This window comes from Euwallacea fornicatus, unplaced genomic scaffold (assembly GCF_040115645.1).
Source record: "Euwallacea fornicatus isolate EFF26 unplaced genomic scaffold, ASM4011564v1 scaffold_129, whole genome shotgun sequence".
In the NCBI taxonomy this organism is placed as follows: domain Eukaryota; kingdom Metazoa; phylum Arthropoda; class Insecta; order Coleoptera; family Curculionidae; genus Euwallacea; species Euwallacea fornicatus.
In genome coordinates, this window is record NW_027096097.1 from 44758 (window position 1) to 65622 (window position 20865).

The 20865-nt window shown below is 32.6% G+C and overlaps 1 protein-coding gene and 1 long non-coding RNA gene across 4 annotated transcripts; one reads left to right on the forward strand and one right to left on the reverse strand.

Moving 5' to 3' along the window:
* Window positions 1-238: 238 nt before the first annotated feature.
* LOC136350163 (uncharacterized) lies at window positions 239-7485 on the reverse strand. Of its 3 annotated transcripts, none has more exons than XR_010734101.1 (3): window positions 7327-7485; window positions 6873-7069; window positions 239-744 (listed from the first exon to the last, which is right to left on the reverse strand). It is a non-coding gene; the product is annotated as an uncharacterized lncRNA (long non-coding RNA). The 3 variants fall into 3 exon arrangements; XR_010734100.1 differs by lacking the exon at window positions 239-744 and adding an exon at window positions 4386-5272; XR_010734099.1 differs by lacking the exon at window positions 239-744 and having other exon boundaries at window positions 4386-7069.
* A 1144-nt stretch (window positions 7486-8629) lies between these two features.
* Window positions 8630-10560, forward strand: LOC136350164 (jerky protein homolog-like). The gene is made up of 2 exons (XM_066301674.1): window positions 8630-9714; window positions 9777-10560. The coding sequence occupies exons 1-2, from the start codon at window positions 8908-8910 to the stop codon at window positions 10557-10559; spliced, it is 1590 nt and encodes a 529-aa protein (XP_066157771.1). The 5' UTR covers window positions 8630-8907; the 3' UTR covers window position 10560.
* Window positions 10561-20865: the final 10305 nt, after the last annotated feature.

Sequence of the window (20865 nt, forward strand, 5' to 3'; positions counted from 1 at the left end):
TCCAGACCTCCCTAGATCCGTACGTCCTATAACTTCATTCGATCGTGGGAAAACGCCCTGAATAACGTTCCTTATGATGCGGCCGAAAATAACAGTAACAATAATAAGAATAATAATAGTAACAATGCTCCAACACTCTTTGTTATCTATTATTAAATGTTTACTTTGTTACTGTATGACTTGTGCGTTCGACAAATCCGTTGATGACGATGATTTTTCCAAAAAAAAAAATCACATAAACCCTAAAAATCTTCGTCCCCCCTTGGCGCTCGAAACTAACTAATATTAATGATTATATGTGCGTCAAATGTCAGTTTTGTGCCTTATGCGAAAATGTCCCCCCTGATGTATCGCAGGAAAAGTTTAATTTATTTCCGAAGCTCTGTCCTTATTCTGGGATAATTTTCTCAGTTCGATGAGATGTAATGAAAACTGAACCCTAGAACGCTAAACACCTATCTTTTCGAACGTGTATACCTCCTAATATAAATTCACTAATTCCCTAAGCTGAAAATTATTAAATTGTCGGAAAGAAAACAAAATGGCAACGCCGCTACCGCAAGAAATCATACACGCATAATCGGTTTCAGAATTATTGAGTTATTACGGACATCTAAACCCTAAAAGGCGACGCTGACCTCTAAGGCCTTATCGGTGCTGGTGCCCCATTTATGATTCCTCCGTTTGTCCCCGTTATCTGGGGGGATGATTCCGATATGTCTTGTCGTTGTCATTTTTCCGGATCTAAAAATAAGGTGTGAAGACCCCCAAAAAGAGGTCGGTCCAGAGGCCGACTTTAATGGATGCTGGAGGGTTAATTTACATTAACAAATAAACGTAAATTAACCCTTCGAACATCCCCTCATCATCTCCTTTGTACTCAATGTCGTAGAAAATTGATAAATAATAGCAACAATTGACCATCTCTCTCATCACCTTCTTTTGTTATAATTTTTACCTGTAAATCGACATTAACAAATTTCATTAAGCAAGTGGTAGAGAAATGCTCGAGTTATTAACAAAGTAATTTTAGTTTTAACAACTTCAAAATCATATTCGTATATATCTCTGTGTAATTAGTTTAAAGCGCTTCTCGTTTAAAAAAAAAAAAACGAAAAAAAATTGAAGAAACATTTTCCCCAATGGCAAATTGGCGCCTCCTAATATGAGCCGCTCCCCGTATAAATAAAAATAAACGTTTGTTATAACAAAAGAAGGTGAAAATTATTTCAATTTTCGGAGAGTGAGAAAAATGGCAACGTCGCCACAACGACTGATACAAAGCGAGGTAACGACAATTCTTAGGAAGAATTCGCCAAACGTTAAAGTGTTTAGTATTCACCTATAATGGATTTCTTTAAATGGCATTTTTTAAAGAAAACTATCTGATGAAATTCCGAAAATAATTATATTTAAGTTACATGTGCATCCTCTCACATAGACGAAATTCAAAATAAAATTTCCAAGATGCTGAAAGACGAAATCATAATACCATCACAATCTCCTTGGTCATCCCCGATATGGATAGTACCAAAGAAAATGGATGCCAGTAAAAAACAAAAATGGAGAGTCTCATAATAGATTACCGGAAAGTAAATGAAAAAACCATAGACGATAGGCACCCAATACCAAAAATATCAGATATTTTGGACGTTGTAGTTACTTCACCGCCCTAGATTTGGCTTCCGGGTTCCACAAAAATCGAGATGCACCCGAATTCAATGGAAAAAACAGCATTCAGTGTAAAGAACGGACACTATGAATATATCCGTATGCCGTTCGGACTAAAAAATGCGCCGGCAACCTTCCAAAGGGTGATGGACAATGTCTTGTATATATGGATGATATCATAAAATTTTCCACGTCTCTACAAGAGCACATCAATAACTTAAAAATGCCTAAAAAAAACTGGAATGAAAATTCAATTAGACAAATCAGAGTTTCTGCGTAAAAACATGGAATTGGGGCAGATAATAACTCCAGAAGGCATAAAACCAAATACGAACAAAATAAATACAATAAAGAACTATTCGATTCCTAAAACGAGTAAAAAAATCAAATCATTTTCGGAACTAATAGGATATTATAGAAAATTCATTAAGGATTTTGCAAAACTAACAAAACCAATGACACGATGCCTAAAGAAAAATGAAAGGATCGTTCATAGTCCAGAATTCGTGAATGGTTTTGAAACTTGCAAAAACGTCCTAATGAACGACCCTATATTACAGTATCCAGATTTTGAGAAACCATTTAACTTGGCAACAGATGCCTCAAACTATGCCATAGATGCTATAGGTTTTATCCCAGGGGCCAGTGGGTAGCGATCTACCTATAGCATATGTTTCTCGTACCTTAAATTCCGCAGAGACCAACTATAGCACTATTGAAAAAGAACTACTGGCAATTGTGTGGGCTGTAAAATACTTCAGACCCTATTTGTTTGGGAAAAGATTCAGGATCATCAGTGACCATAAAACTCTATAATGGTTATTCTCCCTTAAAGAACCCAATTCCAAACTTGTAAGATGGAGACTAAAACTAGAAAAATATGATTACGAAATAGTATACAAAAAAAGAAAACTAAACACCAACGCTGATGCATTATCCCGAATACACATCAATCATGCAGAAGAAAACACTATCCCAGAAAACTACCCAGACGACATCTCCCTATTAGTAAATCTTGGTCTTAATAACGACGAGTTAGAACCTCATTTAAATGCAGATGACATAAATGAAATAATCGACTCCTGGAGTAAAGACATTAATAAGGAAGCCACAGCTCCACCAGGCGTACAACTAACCTCAAACAACGCACGATTGACGAACGGATCAACGGTACATAACACCAATGACCAAGAAGAAGATAGCAATACTGTACATCCAAGCGTAGAAAAGCCTATAATAAGAGCACCATGTGTAGAAAAATGTGTCAATCAACACCAAACCCAGTTAATATTTATAAATAATAAACAAACAAACAAAAATCTCAAAGTTATAAAAGAAAAAAATATTTAATAAACCAAAATTAAGAATATTTATTAACCACAATAGTACGGAATAGGATATCTGCAATCTGATTAAAAATTGGTTAATTCCAAAGATCACACACTGCTCTTGCACTTCTTGGATAAAGATTTAGAACTCATAAATTTAAGTCTTTCAAAAATAATTCCTTTAAACTTTTTATATATAATAACTTCTTAACTGATGTAACAGACGTTGAAGAACAAAAAGTAAAAATTCAACTATATCGCGAATCAAAAACATCTCATAGAGGAATTCAGGAAAATTTAAAAGCAATAAAAAAATACTTATACTGGCCAAATATTGACAATAACGTACGACAATACATAAACACATGTGAAACTTGTCTGAAAGCTTTAAATATGAAAGGCATCCCAATAAGTTAATTTTTAAACCTACTCCTTTTAGGTGGATGAACCCTTTGACCACATATATTATATCGACGTTTACAAAGCCCATAGTCAATATTTCCTAACATTCCTAGATTAATTTTCTAAATTTAGACAAGCTTATCCAATAAACAGCGTTTCCGCAGTGAAAATCCTCAACAAATTAGTAATATTTATATAACGCACTTTGGAATACCTAGGAAAATCACTGTAGATAACGATCATGAATTCAAAAATAATCTTGTGCAAGAATTTTGTAAAACTCATAACATTGAAATACATTACACCACATTATACAACCTATCAGGCAACAGTCCTGTCGAAAGATTTCATTCTACTTTATCAGAAATAATTTTAACCCTTAAGAAAAATAAACAAAGAAAACGTAATAACACTAATGAATTACGCTCTTTTGTCTTATAATAATTCTATCCATTCCGTGACATAATATTCACCTTTCCAAATTGTTAGAGAGAAAATATCATACAAGAACCCTTTTGAATTAAATGAAGCGGACAAAATCAACGAATATATGCTAGAACACATTGAAAACCTTAAGACCTTACAAAAAGACGTAAATAACAAACTAATAAACAAACAAACACGATCCTTATAAAAAGCTAATAAAAACAGAAAAGAAAACGTCAAAATTAATAACAATAAGGATTTATACAGAAAAACGCATAGAAACAGAAACGAAAGAAAAACCAGAGATAGATACCAAAAACCAGAAAATCCAATAAAAATTTCAAATAATAAAATTAAGACAAAAAATAAAGCATATCATAAAAATTATCTGAAACCCCAACTATTTGTTTCAGGAGAAGAGAATCATGAATCTAACGACGATAACTGTGATTCTGATACTCCCCTCAGTATTTATCTTAAAGTTAAAACCCGTAGATAATCCCATCCTTCCCATATCATTAGGACAATCGAATATAATCACGTCCAGACATACATTCATTTATCATGTAAATACCACTAACATTTTATTAACTCTACACCAAATTAGGCATGTAATTAACCATTCTATGAAACATTCTATAATCTCAAATGACTCTCAAATTTCAAGTAAAACTGTTAACACTAGACGTAAGGTTGATTAATGCATGATTCTCTTAGAACACCTCACCCAAAGGATCGGTATCTTTAACATCACTAAAGAACTACATCGAACTAAGCGAGGTATATTCAACATCATTGGTAAAACCTCTATATGGTTATTTGGAACTTTAGATAACGATGATAAAACCTTCCTTGTCAACTATTTAAATAATCTAAAAAACAACAACAAAACTCTAGAACCAGATTTTAACAACCAGAAAACTTTCCTAAAGCCATTTTCAGACAGTTATATAAATAAAATTCAAAATATTAAATCAAGTCAAGATTAACTCAATTTGGAAATAAAACAAATATCGCAACAACTGGATATTGAGCAATAACACAACATAATTTTTAATATAGCAGACATGAGTTTTAGTCAACTTCTGAATGTTCAGCATATAATTGATAACATCAAGAATACAGTTACTTTTACAAAAATAAATATTTTACATCCATCTATTCCTCCTCTAAAAAATTAAAAAAATATACTATATATAAATTAAATGCCCTATATGGCTCTGAGAAAATTATTAAATTCAGAAATAAACTTAACTACTACAATTATTTTGGAACACAAGTAGAGGTAAAAAAAAAATTATATTATTCAAAATTCATATTCCAATCACGATGTCTCAATACAGATACCTCCATATGTACTTCGTCCCAATCCAAAATCAAATCATCATCCTAAATCATCCTTATCTACTACTCAACACCGAGAATTTTTGGATAACCTCCGAAGACTGTAACAAAATTGAAGATTGGTATATGTGTCAACAAAGCTATCTAGTCAAACAACAACCCTGCCTAGTTCGCCGAGGGAAAATGGAATGCTCCTGGGACCATGTCTTAGTAGAAAAAACCCATGTTCAGCAGATAAGTGGAAGTGACGTTCTAATCATACCCACCATACCGGACACAGTACAAACTTTCTGTGCAAATAATGGATTCCTCAAAATCTCCAAACCCACTATTATAACTTTGAAAAAATGTTATATCATAATTAATGGAAAGACATACAAGAAGGAAGAAACCACCAAAAAAGAATACATATTAGAGCTCCCGGTAGTAAACGTACCAAGATTAACAATAACAGAAAACACTCAGTTAACCCTCAAGAAAATGAAGCTAGAAGACCTAAAAAGACTTCATCAGCTTTCCAACGCCTTACGATTGGAAACGTATTCCAAGAAGGGACCAAACACCCACCAATGGACAAACTCTTTGCTAATCTGTCTATTAGTTTCGTCTCTTGTATGTTTAAGATATCTATACAAAAATCACAAATTGAACTACTTCATGAAACAAACGCCACCACCTCAGAAAACCTCGGAACCCACGTTTTCTGAACTTAAGAAGGAAGAAGTCATGTAGTCCACACTAGCCCATCCAATGACATTATCAATATATACCACTGGACTTTATATTGGACCTCATTAAGACCTCATCGATAGATAACTGTATAAAACCACCCTTAGAATAGTTAAGATTTTCATTATTCTCATAATATTCAGTTAAGTAGTTATGCTGTAAGTCTGATCAAGTTTATGTTATTTCTTGCAAGATAATAAAGTTGTTTTTAAATTCGTTTAAAAAAACCATTAATCGAAAAGAAGTAACTTAATTCGTGTCATAGGAATCCTTTCCCACGAGACTGCAAATCGAATATTTCCTTGGAAATTGCAGAGCCAGCAAACTTGCAATATAAATGGTTAGAATTACTAATTAAAGGAGCTTCTTGATGTTTAGACTTATAATAGAATATTGGTGTAGTATTCTCTGCGTTTTTTTTATCTTCTTTTCCTGGACTAAATCGTAACATGTATATTAATTAATACTGTTTTGTCATCTATGACTGTTATTTTTTACGCCACTATTTAAAATGTGTTGTTATGTTACAATTTTCAATTATTAAACTACCAACAAAAGGTTGGTGGATTATTTCAAAGACACGTTGTTGATACATTGTAGTAGCCACATAAATGAGAACCGTAATAAAGATGTATCAACTAATTTAATATAATGGAAATTTAAACACAAATTATTGTAATTTTACTTAAATAAATATTATCTTCCGATAAACATTTCTCACATTGTTAATAAAACAATACCCTAAGATGAAAAAAGCAAATTTCTCAGTCCAAATAAATGCAAAATATATGAGAACTCTTTGAAAGTATAGATGTGGTTGCTTTTGGAAGAATAAAAAAATTGTTAAATGATTAGGGCTCAAACCACCAGAAAGTCAGGCACATCCAGTTAACACTTAAAACGCAAGAAAGTCCAATTTTACTTATTCTAAATTGCAAGTAAAAATGATGGACCAAAGTTGACTGTACGTACCTTGGTGAAAGCCGTGGAGCCGTGGAAAAAGCCCTACTTTCTCAACCATCCCAGAAATTGAGGACCCAACCGATGCTATATCCCGAAGACTCTGAAGGATAATGATAGTTGCTTGCTCTAGTGGATAGTAGAATCTTTTTAACTTCGTCGGGGTAGAACGCGGCAGTATCACATGTTTTGGCTGTGGTTTCTGTGCACTAAAATAAGAGGAATAGTTATGGGTAAATCCCAATTACAGGGGAACAGTCGATTAATCAAAGCTCGATGAAAATAATGTGGTCCTCTATGAAAGACCTACTACTTTAGGACAATGTTAATGATAAGTTTTGATTGCGTTGGGAGGAAGGGAAATTTTATTATTAGTTCCCATATATCGGGAATAGGAAAGCACACATTTTGTAAACGAGGAATCGTTGGAAAACCCTCTAGGAATGAGTTTCATTTTTTTTCTTACCTCTTCTTTCTTGTTTCGTTAAATATTCTCTTAATCGATCGGGATGAAACCCTTTCTTATTTTTTGCTTCTCGGTTTTAAATGAGATTATATTTTTATTTCGGATCCAATAGTTGAAGTCAATTTCCACTTTTCTGCTAATGAAAAACAAACGACGAACTTTGCCGGTCCGATTACTGACACGTAAATGTCATAATTGTCATTCGATATGTTTGTCGGGTTAGCAGTCGTAGTGTTTTCGCTGTCCGACCTTAGTTTATCTTTAGGATGTAGAGTAGTTTTTAGGTACTAGTAAATATGTATATGTCGGAGATTTATTAGTCCTTAAGTGATAAAGTGTAATATTACTAGCTGATAATATGACGAAGGGCAAGCTGACAGGGCCACCTTAAGGAAAAGCTCTGTCGAACGAGGTCGCCACCATCAAGGGCGAAATTGAGAGGCCATGTGTGCGGGCCTTCGTGGGAAACAGGGACTAGCAAGTACCTTACCCCTCGGATTCGAAGGACTCGCGAGATCTGGAAAACGAGAAACCGAAAAGGGACAGGCAGATTAGATTGGCAATTGACGAGAAGCGTTCGTGTAGTAACGAATTCGTTAGTTTTGCACTTTTTCTATTCTTGCTTTTAAAAGTGAACTAAATACTTTATATCATCATGGAAAACCTTCCTATTGATGATCCGACATATATTTAAATAGTACACAATAAACTAAGAAAACTTATGATTATAAAATTTTCCAGTTTATAGTAACAGGATTTTAATAGTCGATAGATCTTTTCTTAAGATGAAAATGTTATGTAAATATATATTGAAAACGGCTCAGTTTTTGAAATACAGGATGGCAAATTTAACTTTTTCTTTTCATTTTTTTTAATAATTCGCGCAAATATTAAAATATAGCCATGAAATTTGATATTATGGGATTTTTCGCAGGGCCGAACTTATTTTTGTTAAAATTTTCGTCAAATTTACAGAAAGCGCCATATGCAACGTACTAGTGAACGTTGAAATGATGATAACTTTTTTGTGCCTCTTTATGACAACTTTTTTCTATTCAAAATAGATTCCCTGTTTATTCTTTCCTAAGAAAGGTACTCTTGTTGTAAATTACTAAAAGTCACTATTTTTGAGATATTTTGAATTTAATCCCTAGTGTTCGGCTTGCTTCTACAGGGGAATTGTGATTGAATAGTAAATAGTTTATTTCGCCAATTTTTATATGATTAATAAATGTTTCTTACTTCATTTAACAACGTTCTTAATATTATGACTATTACATTTAACATTACAGCAGACGCTCGATAACGTAAATATGGGATAACTAAAACTTGCGCTAATGTAAACACATACTTCGTTCTATAGCATCAAACGGAACACGCGATAATGTAAACAATGTATACGCTCGATGACGTAAACAACTTTTTGCGACGGTGAATCGCCGATTTATGTTGGGGATTCACCTTTGCAAGAAAGTACGACAAACCTGGCAAACCAAGCCAGTCGTAGATGGTGTTTAGAACACGTTTATACATACGTTATAACAACCAATACATTGCATGCGTTAATACATTTTTACGATCATGGCATCCATGTCGTATAAAAGAAAATGTTTAAAATTAAGTGAGAAAGTGAAAATTATAGAAGAAGTTTCATTAGGCGCTGGAGTAACACAATTAGCAAAAAAATATGGTGTATCAAAAGCAACAATTTGCAAAATTAAGCGCATGAAAAGACAACTTTTACAAAGAACGTGCAATACATTTGGAGGACCGGGAAATAGAAGAACTTTAAAAAATGCAAAGGCACCCAAAATGGAAAATTCTCTGTATAAGTGGTTTTTACAACAGCGGGAAAATCATGTTCCAATTAGTGGCGAAATACTTAAAGAGAGAGCTAAATTGTTAAATCAAAAACTGAAAGAAACTGAAAATTTCGTTGCTAGTGATGGCTGGCTGCAACGATTCAAAGGAAGATATGGAATTCGACTGTTATCTATATCTGGTGAAAAATTATCAGCACAACCACAATTAGTACAACCATTTAAAGAAAAATTGATAAAAATCATTAAAGAGTTAGATTTAAGAATGGAACAAATTTACAACGCAGATGAAAGTGGTCTTTATTGGAAAATGTTACCAGAGAAAACTTACGCTGCATCATATGAAAAATCTGCTCCGGGTATAAAAACAGAAAAACAACGAATAACGTTTTTGGCCTGTACTAATGCTAATGGTTCACACAAGATAAAACCATTGGTAATAGGAAAAGCACAAAATCCACGATCATTTAAAAATTTTAAAGTTCCTGTTGATTATGACTGTTCAAAAACCGCCTGGATGACTAGCGGTATATTCCTGAAATGGTTTCATAAGCGCTTTGTTCCTCAGGTATAACAATAAACAAACACAAATGATCTGTGCATAATTTAAAGATGTTTTTCAATTTGTAGGTAAAAAATTTCCTAAAAGAACAGAAGCTTCCAATAAAAGCGTTATTACTATTGGATAATGCACCATGTCATCCTCCAGAACAACAACTGAGGAGCAGAGATGGGTCAATTTTTGTTATGTACATGCCTCCTAACGTAACATCAATAATTCAACCAATGGACCAGAATATAATAAGACTAACAAAACTGTACTATCGAAAGTTTTTACTTTCATCTGTTTTGTCTAAGAATCCTCAAAACATATCTGATGCTTTAAAAAAAGTAACATTAAGAGAAGCTGTCACAGATTTACATATGGCCTGGAGTGAACTTAATCAGGAAACTATTGCAAAATGTTGGAATAAGCTGTTTAGTACCAATGATGAAGATAATGAAGAAGAGAATGTTCCCTTAAGTGTAATTAGAGAACGTTTGCTATCCAGCGTTGACTCTATTGTCAATAGTGCATCATTGGATGTTGTTAATTTATTGAAAGTAGTGAATCCTAACACTGTTTGTACCTCAGCTGATATTAATATTTGGAACGAGGACAAACTAACGAATGATGCTACTAAAGATGAGAACAGTGAGAATGATGAAGACGATTCCATTGAAGCAAAAAGTTTGGTGACTGATGCCCAAGCTGTACATATATTTAATGAAGCTTTAGATTGGGCTGAAAGAAAAGAAGTGTCATACGCGGATATTTTAGTTCTTCGTAAATTACGGGCTCAGGCATTGGAAGATAATGCTAATCGCAAATTTATGCAGACTAAAATTGCTGATTATTTTTCTTCTAATTAATAACTACTTATTACTACAATAAAAGAATATTTGTTAATTTTTTATAGGTATGTTAGTATTAAACGTTTCTTTCAATAAATCTTTGAATTTTTAAATTACGTTCGCTAATGGAAACATTTCGATAATGTGAACCACACTTGGTTTTAATTAGTTCACATTATCGAACGTCTGCTGTATTTATTTACCATTTAACATTTTAATATTTTAGAACGAAATTAATACCAAACACTTTTTAATTGTTATTTAATACAAAACATAAAAGTAATCATATTTCAATTTATCTAAAAATTACTGGCACATGGTCCCATATTTTAAAAATTGAAATGAATAATATTAACACGTTAAAATCTCTAAATAAAATAAATACATAGCACCGAAAATACTAACTGAGATTATTGAAGCGGAACTTGAACTGGTTGTCAAGCCACTGTCATAACTAGCAAAATTAACACTAATAAAAACACTGCTCCCCGAAGACGTACAGCAACATATGCCGCTGCCGTTAACTGGTCCGAATCCTGAGCGAGAAGACGGCGGGAGCCTAGATCAATTTTAGTAGTATATATCGACGCGAGAGGATGGTTCTTCGCAGGTGGCTCCATCTGTGTCAATCGTATCGATTCGTAAAAAACGAACGGTTCCAGAGGGTGATCTCAGAGGGAGCTGACCGTCACAAATCGAAAAGTTAACGGAAGGGAAAGTCCCTGACGGGAATCACCCATCCTTCCCTCAAAGAAATAATTAATTCGTTCTTTGTTCATGCATCAGAAAAAAATAAATTCTTTTGTTTTAAGACGAAAGATCCAGATTCAAACATGTACAGAGTAAGTAAGAATATATCGAGATATCGTCGAAAGAAAGGGAGTTTATTCATGAAATTCTCTTCGAATCGTTTACACAAGGGGTTTCAAAATGGGGGCCGAGACGGAGGATCAACAAAAAGAACGTTAATGTATATTAGGTAAGAACCTAAAATCATACTTTAACATAGCATCGAACGAGGAAATCTTGGAAGCAGTAGCAGCAAAGTGGGACATCAATAGGAGGTGTCTCGATATGGTTATCGAGGCTGCAGGTAGTGAGGGTGTCACCTACACATGGTAGTGGGCGATTCGCTCAAATAGGTAAAACGTAGGGTTCATAGAGCGAAGCACCTTCAATCGTGGGGACCTAGCAAGAATTAAGGTTCTCAAAGAACCCTTAATGGGCAAGTAAGCAAGTGATACAGGGAATTTTTGGACAAAAATTTCCACATTTGCATCAATTTGCTCCTTATTAATCAGTTCACACATTTAGCATTTACAAAAGACACGCTTTGACACATTTTCAGTAGGTAGGTAGGTAGGTTTAGCTGGATCAGAACTTTGACTTAATAGAGCTTCAGTTACTATCAACAAAGAGCTAGGAGGGCATTATTTGCTCCCTTTAGCAAATATGTTACATGTAACATGTTTTTTACAATGGTTCACTTTGACGAGATCAAGAGGGGCCAGGGATACATCAAAGTTTTCTTCATCGACTCTCTCAGGAGGAAAAGGGAGTTGGGATTTGTTAGTAATTTTTTTTCAGCAGCAGAAATGGGATTTAGTAAATTTGTAAGCAAGGTAAAAAGGAGCAGGAACATGGTGGAGAAGAAAAGATCTAAGGTAAGCATAGAAAGTTGATTTCAATTTGAATATCGAGTGCTTATTTCCAACATGGTAAGAATAAAAAGGGTTACTATTATACAGAAGTAGGGTCTCTATGTAGGGAACTAATTTAGAAAGGGCCTCGTCACTTTATCCAGGCCCTTCATCAATTGTTAGAATGTAGTCAGAAAAAATTCAAAATACAACAGTAATACAAAGTGTGTGTAACATTAATAGCTCGATATTTTAACCCAAAAATTAGGCGTTTCTCCATTTTAACAATAAAATACCTTCATATTTACAGTTTTTTTTATTTGATAGGGAATGTAAAAAACTGTAAAATATAGAAAAATAAAACTAATAATTTCTTGTAACTCTAAGTTTTTATAGTTAGGACATAAAACGCATTGTTTATAGTTGTTTGTAGAATGGATTTTTTTCTCAATTTTTTTAGCATTTTAAATATATATTATTTTTTTATTGTTTAAATAAATTGTAATGTGTTTGTAATATGTAGGGTTACTTCTCTGTTCATTTTATATAGCTATTTTAATAAAAATCATTTTTTACCACAGGTTAGTTCTATATTTCAGTTTCTTCACTATATTTCAGCAGAAAGTTCTACATAGGGAGAATTTTACTTGTATATTATTATTTTTTTAGTAAACATACACATTCATACACTGTGACTCATTTGTTTTGGGGTTAGTCTGTAAAAAGTTTATAAATCTTACGATTCAGTCCTGTTATTTTAAAAATTATAGATCTCGATAAAGTGCACATTTTCATAAAAAATGGTCTGGTCGATGTACTATTCAAGGCCTACTACGACAATTTCTAGGAGCAAAAATTTTAATAAATCGCTAATATGAGTTATTAAAATTTTGCTCCTAGAAACTGTCGTAGCGGACCTTGAATTTTATATCAATCAGGCCATTTTTGAAGAAATTGTGCAGTTTATCGAGCTCTATAATTAAAAAAAAATCTAGGCTAATACGCACAATTAATAAAACCTGTTTTTTTTTAAATAAAACTAATGCAAGTTAGGACACACGTTTATATGACCATTTTTTCATAAAATACAAGGAACCACCTTTCAAAATTAATGACATCACTTAAGTTGCATCCAACATGTATATTTCTTTTAATATTTATTTACAGTGTACTTCCTAAAGGTAAGGAAAATGCTTTGTTTCCTAGATACAAGGTGATAAATGTTTTATACGAAATTTATCAAAACCTACAGCTACAGTTTCCCACTGGATTATTTAAAATTAATTAATTTTAAAATTTCCTAAAACTGTTGAATAATAAAATACTCTAAATTACTCAGAGAACAATCCAGCCCCTAAACTTTCACCTATTATTATGTAGGAAACACACTGTAAATACACATATTTTATTATGGAGGTAAGATCATCTACATCATCACCAAAACATAAAAAAATATAATTATAATAAAGAAAAATTTTAATTCCCTTCTTCATTCCTTTAAATATTTGCATCGACGTAAGAAATAATTCCGTACACATACATAATTTATTTTTTGTAATGGCACAAATGTTGGTATAAGCCTTTTTAGATTAACAAAAGGATATAAAAAAAAGAGGAGGATACGACGGTAGGAGTAGCACAAAGACAAAAGAAACAATAACAACAACGTAGCAACATAGCTTCGAGACTTTGAGGTGGATAAGGATTTAAACAAGAACAGAAATCGTCGTTGTTAAACATACAGAAGGATAACGAGGATAACGTAGAAGTAAGAAGAATTGGAGAGGATTTTCTCATAGCCGATTCACGTTACGTACAGATAAGAAATACCCTAGGTACAAGATCATTCACGCCATTTGACAATAAGTTTTCAATAATTTCAAAATTCATTTCCAGATCAAAGTATCAATTGAATTTTGAATAACGTAACATAACATTTTGTAAAAATGTAACTTTAATACTTTAATGTCTCTAACGTTCAAGTTAGCTAACTAGCTAGCAATTAAACTAAATTGGAACTTTTTGAAATCTTCGTATTTCGATTACAAAACATTCTGTGGGGTATCGTATAGCGTAAATGACCCTGTACTTTATTTTGTATAGTCATAGTAGAGGGATATTTTATATGGATCGTCTGTACCATTACGGTACATAGAGGGTGTTTTTTTAAGGGATGGCAACAAATTAAGTTGGCGAATCAGGAACTTATTTGAAGATATAAACCTCAAGTGAAAGCACCTACATAGTTTCCAAAATTTATTTATTTTTCACTTTTCACGTTGCACACACACGTACCTAACTAACTAAAACCCTTCTATATACCGTAAACATCGCTATTGGGTTTATTCGTTGTATATTAAGGTTTTAGTTTTTTATTTTCTTATTTGACAGGGAAAAGAAAGATCCCTAATTATTAAAATATCTAAGTATCTAACGAAAATAAAATAATTATATGTAACGAACAGATCCAATTTTATATACACAAGGTTCAGCACAATTAGCACAGGCCACACCATTGCTATCTTTTAAAACGCATAAACGTCTTTTCGGTTTTCGGAAGTATCGATGAGAAAACGAAATTTTGCTTCGCGTCACAGCTTGGACGAAATAAAACGCCACATCTTTATTTTACTTTGCGTGCAAATAGAATGATTTACCAAAGTCCCAGGTCGTAGGGATTACACATTGCCGGCCGCATCATCATCACAACTCTGCCGAATCACCCAACGAGTTACGTTAGGTTCTTTTGTAACTTACTTTTTAAAAAATAAATAAAAATATAATTTGATAATACGATTTATTGATTCATACACGTTTTTCACTATCTTCAAGAGGATGTCTAAATAACTATCTAATGCTAATTGCCCTGAGCTTTTATAATAAAAAGTCACTGAGTTTGTAGAATCTGGAGCGTGTTATTGTTTTTGTTGACAACATGTGGGACATATGTTATTAGTTTACAGAGGAAATGGTCATATAACTAACGAATAATACACAACAAATAAACAACCACCACCAATCGTTTTCTTGTACTTTTAGATTTGTTTTTTGGAAACTAGAAATTTTATTTTGCTTCAATCCTGAAACTTTAAAATAGAACGAAACAAATCGCGCATCTCCGCCGAAATAAGAAATTAAGGGCGATTAATGAAATCAAAAAATTATCACGGAATTAACATAGCACGGCACACATACCATAAATAATTAAAAATGTTGACAATACCATCCTCAATTGTTTCGAAGACACTATCGAGCGTTTTTTATAACTGTTTTTTGTTAATTATTTAACATATTTCAAGTTAAAAATCGTGTATTGAAAAATTCAATAAAAAAAATTATATTTATTTCCAAACGAAGACCAAGTTACAACTGACTCTTACTAAATCATTTGAATAAAGTTAACTCTATCGAGTATAAATTGAGTTCCCAGCGAAATGCAAGTTACCAGTTTTATGGGAACCGGCGTCAGTTTTTTTACTCTCCAATATTGCTCAAAACGAAAACGTCGAAAACTCTGCTTTCGTTCATACAATTGTACGATTGTAAATCGTGACGCCTTCGCCAAGTTGAGAACCGCCACCTACGACCGAAAAAAAATTAAGCAAACGTAAACTTGTGACCAGTTACGTCGTTTATGGGGTTTAGAAGATAGGAATAGTGTGGGGCCCATAGCAGTAATGGGACCATCCTCGCATAGGATTTTTAATTTACTTTTGGCCACCAGTGTAGATCGGTGGATAGGTTCGAATATACATAATCCAAATTTATTCTGCAATGTCTTTTTTAAAATTATTTTGCAAATTTTCGTCATTTTTTAAAATATCGGCCTTAGGTGATTTTATACGAAATAATTTCATTAGTCAATTCTATTAAGTTAATTTCTTTTAACTACAACTATTTGCGGTTTTCAGAGACATTTTTTAAAACGAAGAAGTAGACAAATTAACGTTTTCAAATACTCCGGTTCCAATTTATTCTTATGTTTTAAACAAAAGTTTCTCCAACGTACACTCTTTTTAAACGATACAAAGTAAAAGGATCTATACAAGTGATAACATAAGTAGGGGGTTTTGCTTTTAACACGACACAGACCTTAAAAAACTAAGCAATATTTTTACATAACATTTTTTCGAAATTTCAAAAACAACCGAAATATGTGCCTAAGAAAGTTATAATAAGTAATACAAGTTTAGCTGCTACTCATTCCGGGACTGGGACTGGCTACAAAAGGTGTTCGAAATTGTCTCCATTGGTTTCATTTGCAAAAACATTAAATGTTTTTTGCGTTTTTGCAATTATAGCTGATAATTTTTTATGGGACATTTTATTTTTTTTATGTTGAATTACTCTTTTATGCAGGAACGAATTTACATTTAATACAAAAACGTATTAAAACTCATCTGGGCATATTTCGTGTTTTTTTGAAATTTTGAAAAAATGTCACATAAAAATATTGCATAGTTTTTTTAGATCTACGTCGTGTTAAAAGGAAAATCCATACTTACGTTATACTTCGTATATTATGACAAAATTATAGTTCACAAAACTAACAACAAAACGAAACGTTCTTTTGCTCTTAATTCGTTTTTCACAAGGAGATAAGCGAGATTGAATTTAAACAATTATTAATTATTTTAAAACTTAGCGTTAGTTCTCGTTTAAACAATACTACTATTAATTAATTTTATTTTCAAAAAGATATCATCCTCCGTGGCTATTATATCAAAAATCAAGGGACTTTGCATAAGGATAAATAGGGTTACATAGATTCGAAACTAATGTATCTACGTCCGTTCGAAAATTTTCTATCTCCACTAAGCACCAGGGTGTTTGCCAGGAAATAGTAGTACAGCATACGGAATGGGATACGAATGGAGTTTATTCTGAATCGATTTAAAACCAATGGTACTCGTACAGATACCCAGTGTGTGGTATAGGTTTTGGCGATAATTGAGTTTTTTAATTGATCGTCCCGTTATCATTCAAAAATTATCGAAGTGCAGAGGAACAAGCCCTTTTACGACAAAATTGTAGCCAAGGTTTTTTTTATGACGTGCGAATACATTGTTTAAATAATTTACGCCATAAAATCTAAAAAGGCTTCGTTATTTACGGAGAATTTCGTAAACACGATTTTCCTAGTCAGTAATACAACAAACAGAGGAATTAAATTCAAACGTGGATTTTATTCAAATTTGTATAATTCGCACTAAATAAATATTAACGGGTGGATACTACAAAATAATAATTTATTTTCCAACGTATAGACAATATTCGTAAATAAGTCATCGATTATTTATAACGATCGAAACGAGAACCAACCACCATTTTCAATCGTCCACACATTGGTGGTGGTGGTGGTGAGTTTTATTTCTCGTTGACTCGTCGCCAATCGACACGGAACAGCAATTCTATTAATTCTGGCGATCGTAGGTTCTCCATTTCGAATCTCGTCCCGTTCACACATATATAAGCAGGGACTTCCAGCGAATACACACGAATATATACGAATATACACGCAAGTAAGAAACTATAAAAAGAAAGAAAATCTAAAAACCTCGAATATCCGGAAACACAATAAATGGCTCGTTTAAGTTTTGGCGAATGCGCCGGGAGGTGGTACTTAAAAGTATTATATTAAAATGAAGAGTTCCTAAAATATTTCTCTATTGACATTTTCTAACAACAGAAAGAGACGAATTTAAGGAAGTTCATAAGATATTTGAATAAACACAAATTCAAGCGTTCAGATAAAATCATCGACTTTTGAACTTGACTCATTGCCATACTACAAATTAGGAAAATCACATTAGATTATATTGTACATTTTTCGAGATGAAAAGGCTTGTCAAATTTCGTTCCAAAGCAGCAGCAGTATAATTTTATGAATAAGAAAAGTCGCAACCTTTTCGTCCGACACCATATCAATTTATAACGACCTCCTCTGGTATACCACCCAACGTAGTATCCCACACTACCACCTACCTAAATACCTCGTACATTAGATAAAAATATATATATTGTAAAACTGGCTCGTACAACACGCTCGATTAAAAGATTTGACAGTCAGTCATTTTGGAAGCACTCCGTATAAACATTTATATGCATATTAACATAAGTCACATAAAGGATGTTCTTTTTTTTTAAGAATGGTAAAAAGTTTAAGGAGAATCGGGAAAAGCGAAATTAAACTTCAACATCTCGCAAGTAAAAGTGGAAGTAACTTAAGTTGTGCTTTTACAAGAAGTTTTTATCTCAAAATAAGTTCAAGATTAACCGATTTGATTTTTTACCATCTAACACAAAAAGGAGCACCCCGAGTATTAATTAAAATTATTAATCGATCACTTTGGCAATTTATATATTTTTTGTACAGGGTGTCCTCGAATTACGTGGCCAAAATAATACCGCAGATTGTTTGAGTGAAAATAAGTCGATTTAACTAAACTTCCCTCAGTCTAAAAGTTGATAATTATGGAGCTACAGGGTGTTAAAGTTGAAAAAAAAAATCACATTTTCTTTAATATCTTTCGATTTCTTTGAGTTAATTTCACAAAATTTCATATTTGAGGGTGTTTTAGGATACGAAATTTAAATTTATTAACGATTTAGTTGTTTCTTCTAGAAGGCGCCACAAGCGACCATTAGGACACATTTAAATCTCTGTAACTTTTTCGTGCCACGGTGTATATTATTTTGGTATTTAAAAACCTTTTTCCCTACCTTTTATACTTAGAAAAGGTATACTTTATTGACGTCGCTAGAAGCAACGGTTTTGGAGAAAAATGCATCTAAGCCTGATGATGCATGCAAATTACCTTAAAATTATTTTCCGTTAAAAAAAATAAAGTTTTTCAAAAATAATTATTAGTAAAGGTATAACAATAAGTTTTCAAAATCAGATATTATTAAATAGAAAACAAAAATAATAATTAACAAAAGTCCATAAACTAACAGCATATCCACCATTTCAGAATAAGTGAATTTATTGGCCATACTTATGGATATTTACAGGAACAAGAAGCGAAACTGACAAGAAAAACTGAGGGCTAAATAAAAAAACTGACATTTGAGAAACAAATTCAAGTTTTAAAATGTCAATTAAAGACATAGCCAATTGAGTTATTTACTTAAAAGCGCTAACGCAAATATGCAGCGCATTAGAATTGTGCGTTTTTCTCCAAAACCGTTGCTTCTAGCGACGTCAATAAAGTATACCTTTTCTAAGTATAAAAGGTAGGGAAAAAGGTTTTTAAATACCAAAATAATATACACCGTGGCACGAAAAAGTTACAGAGATTTAAATGTGTCCTAATGGTCGCTTGTGGCGCCCTCTAGAAGAAACAACTAAATCGTTAATAAATTTGAATTTCGTATCCTAAAACACCCTCAAATATGAAATTTCGTGAAATTAACTCAAAGAAATCGAAAGATATTAAAGAAAATGTGAATTTTTTTTCAACTTTAACACCCTGTAGCTCCATAATTATCAACTTTTGGACTGAGGGAAGTCTAGTTAAATCGACTTATTTTCGCTCAAACAATCTGCGGTATTATTTTGGCCACGTAATTCGAGGACACCCTGTATATCAAAGCAATCAGTCAAATCTTCGAACAAAGTGTTCTGCAAGCCATAGTTTAGATTAATCATTATCCGGGTTAATCATTGTTCAGGTTAAGCATTGTTCATGTTAGTCATTATTCGTGGTAGCCACACGTATGTATATAGAGGGTTCGCCATTTATATCTGTTCTCGGTCACGCCATTCGACGAAGTTTCGATTTACTTAATTTAGAAAACGAATACATAAAACTGTTAATTTAAACACCAGTCGATCCGAAAAGAGTTTATTATATTTTAAGTTCTGGTTACATGAAGCGGTAAAAATGAACTGACTAACACTAATGTCTTTTGATTAAAAAGGCAATCGGCGATGCTGACTCTGATTATTATTCGTCGTCTAAGAGAATTGACTCTAAGCAGAATCAGCGTGGAATAACAAGAATAAATCACGCCAAATAGCGATTAGATATGAAAATAAAGGCTCAAATATTTTCTTAATCTAATTCCATTTTAACAAAAACAAATTTTATACCGATGAAAGCATTTGCCACATCAAAGTAATTTCTCCAAAAATGCAAACTCAGAAAGAAAGATCACAAAACTGGTGTTTCTTGAACTTTTGAAATTCGTTTTTGTAAATTGATAAATGAAAGTCAGAGGTGATAGAAAACTTTAAAACATTCTTGTAATCCACCATACTTTTTTTTGCACCAGATGGCAAATTTTCAAGTAGCCGCAACTCATTGTTTTTATTTTAAGTTACTCACGATTTTTCCCAAAGATTTGTAAAGTCATTTTTAACTTTGTGTCGATTACCAATGACATCTTTTCATTTGATATTCACAGCCAAGAAGGTATTTACAAAATATCAATTATAACACAGCAGGCATTATTTTATAACCTGACAGATTTATTATAGCAGGCTTTGCTTCTATTTAACAAAAGCACAAGTAACTCGATTTATCAAGTCATTATGCATTATTAGTCACCACGTATTTCTACTTCGTCAACTTTCATCTAAAATTATTTTTTTACAAAACTAATTATTTTGTGAGTTCTGAAGGTTCATTATAAGATAACTTTCAAAACCGTAATGTTTGAAAAAAAATGTTATTGCAAAT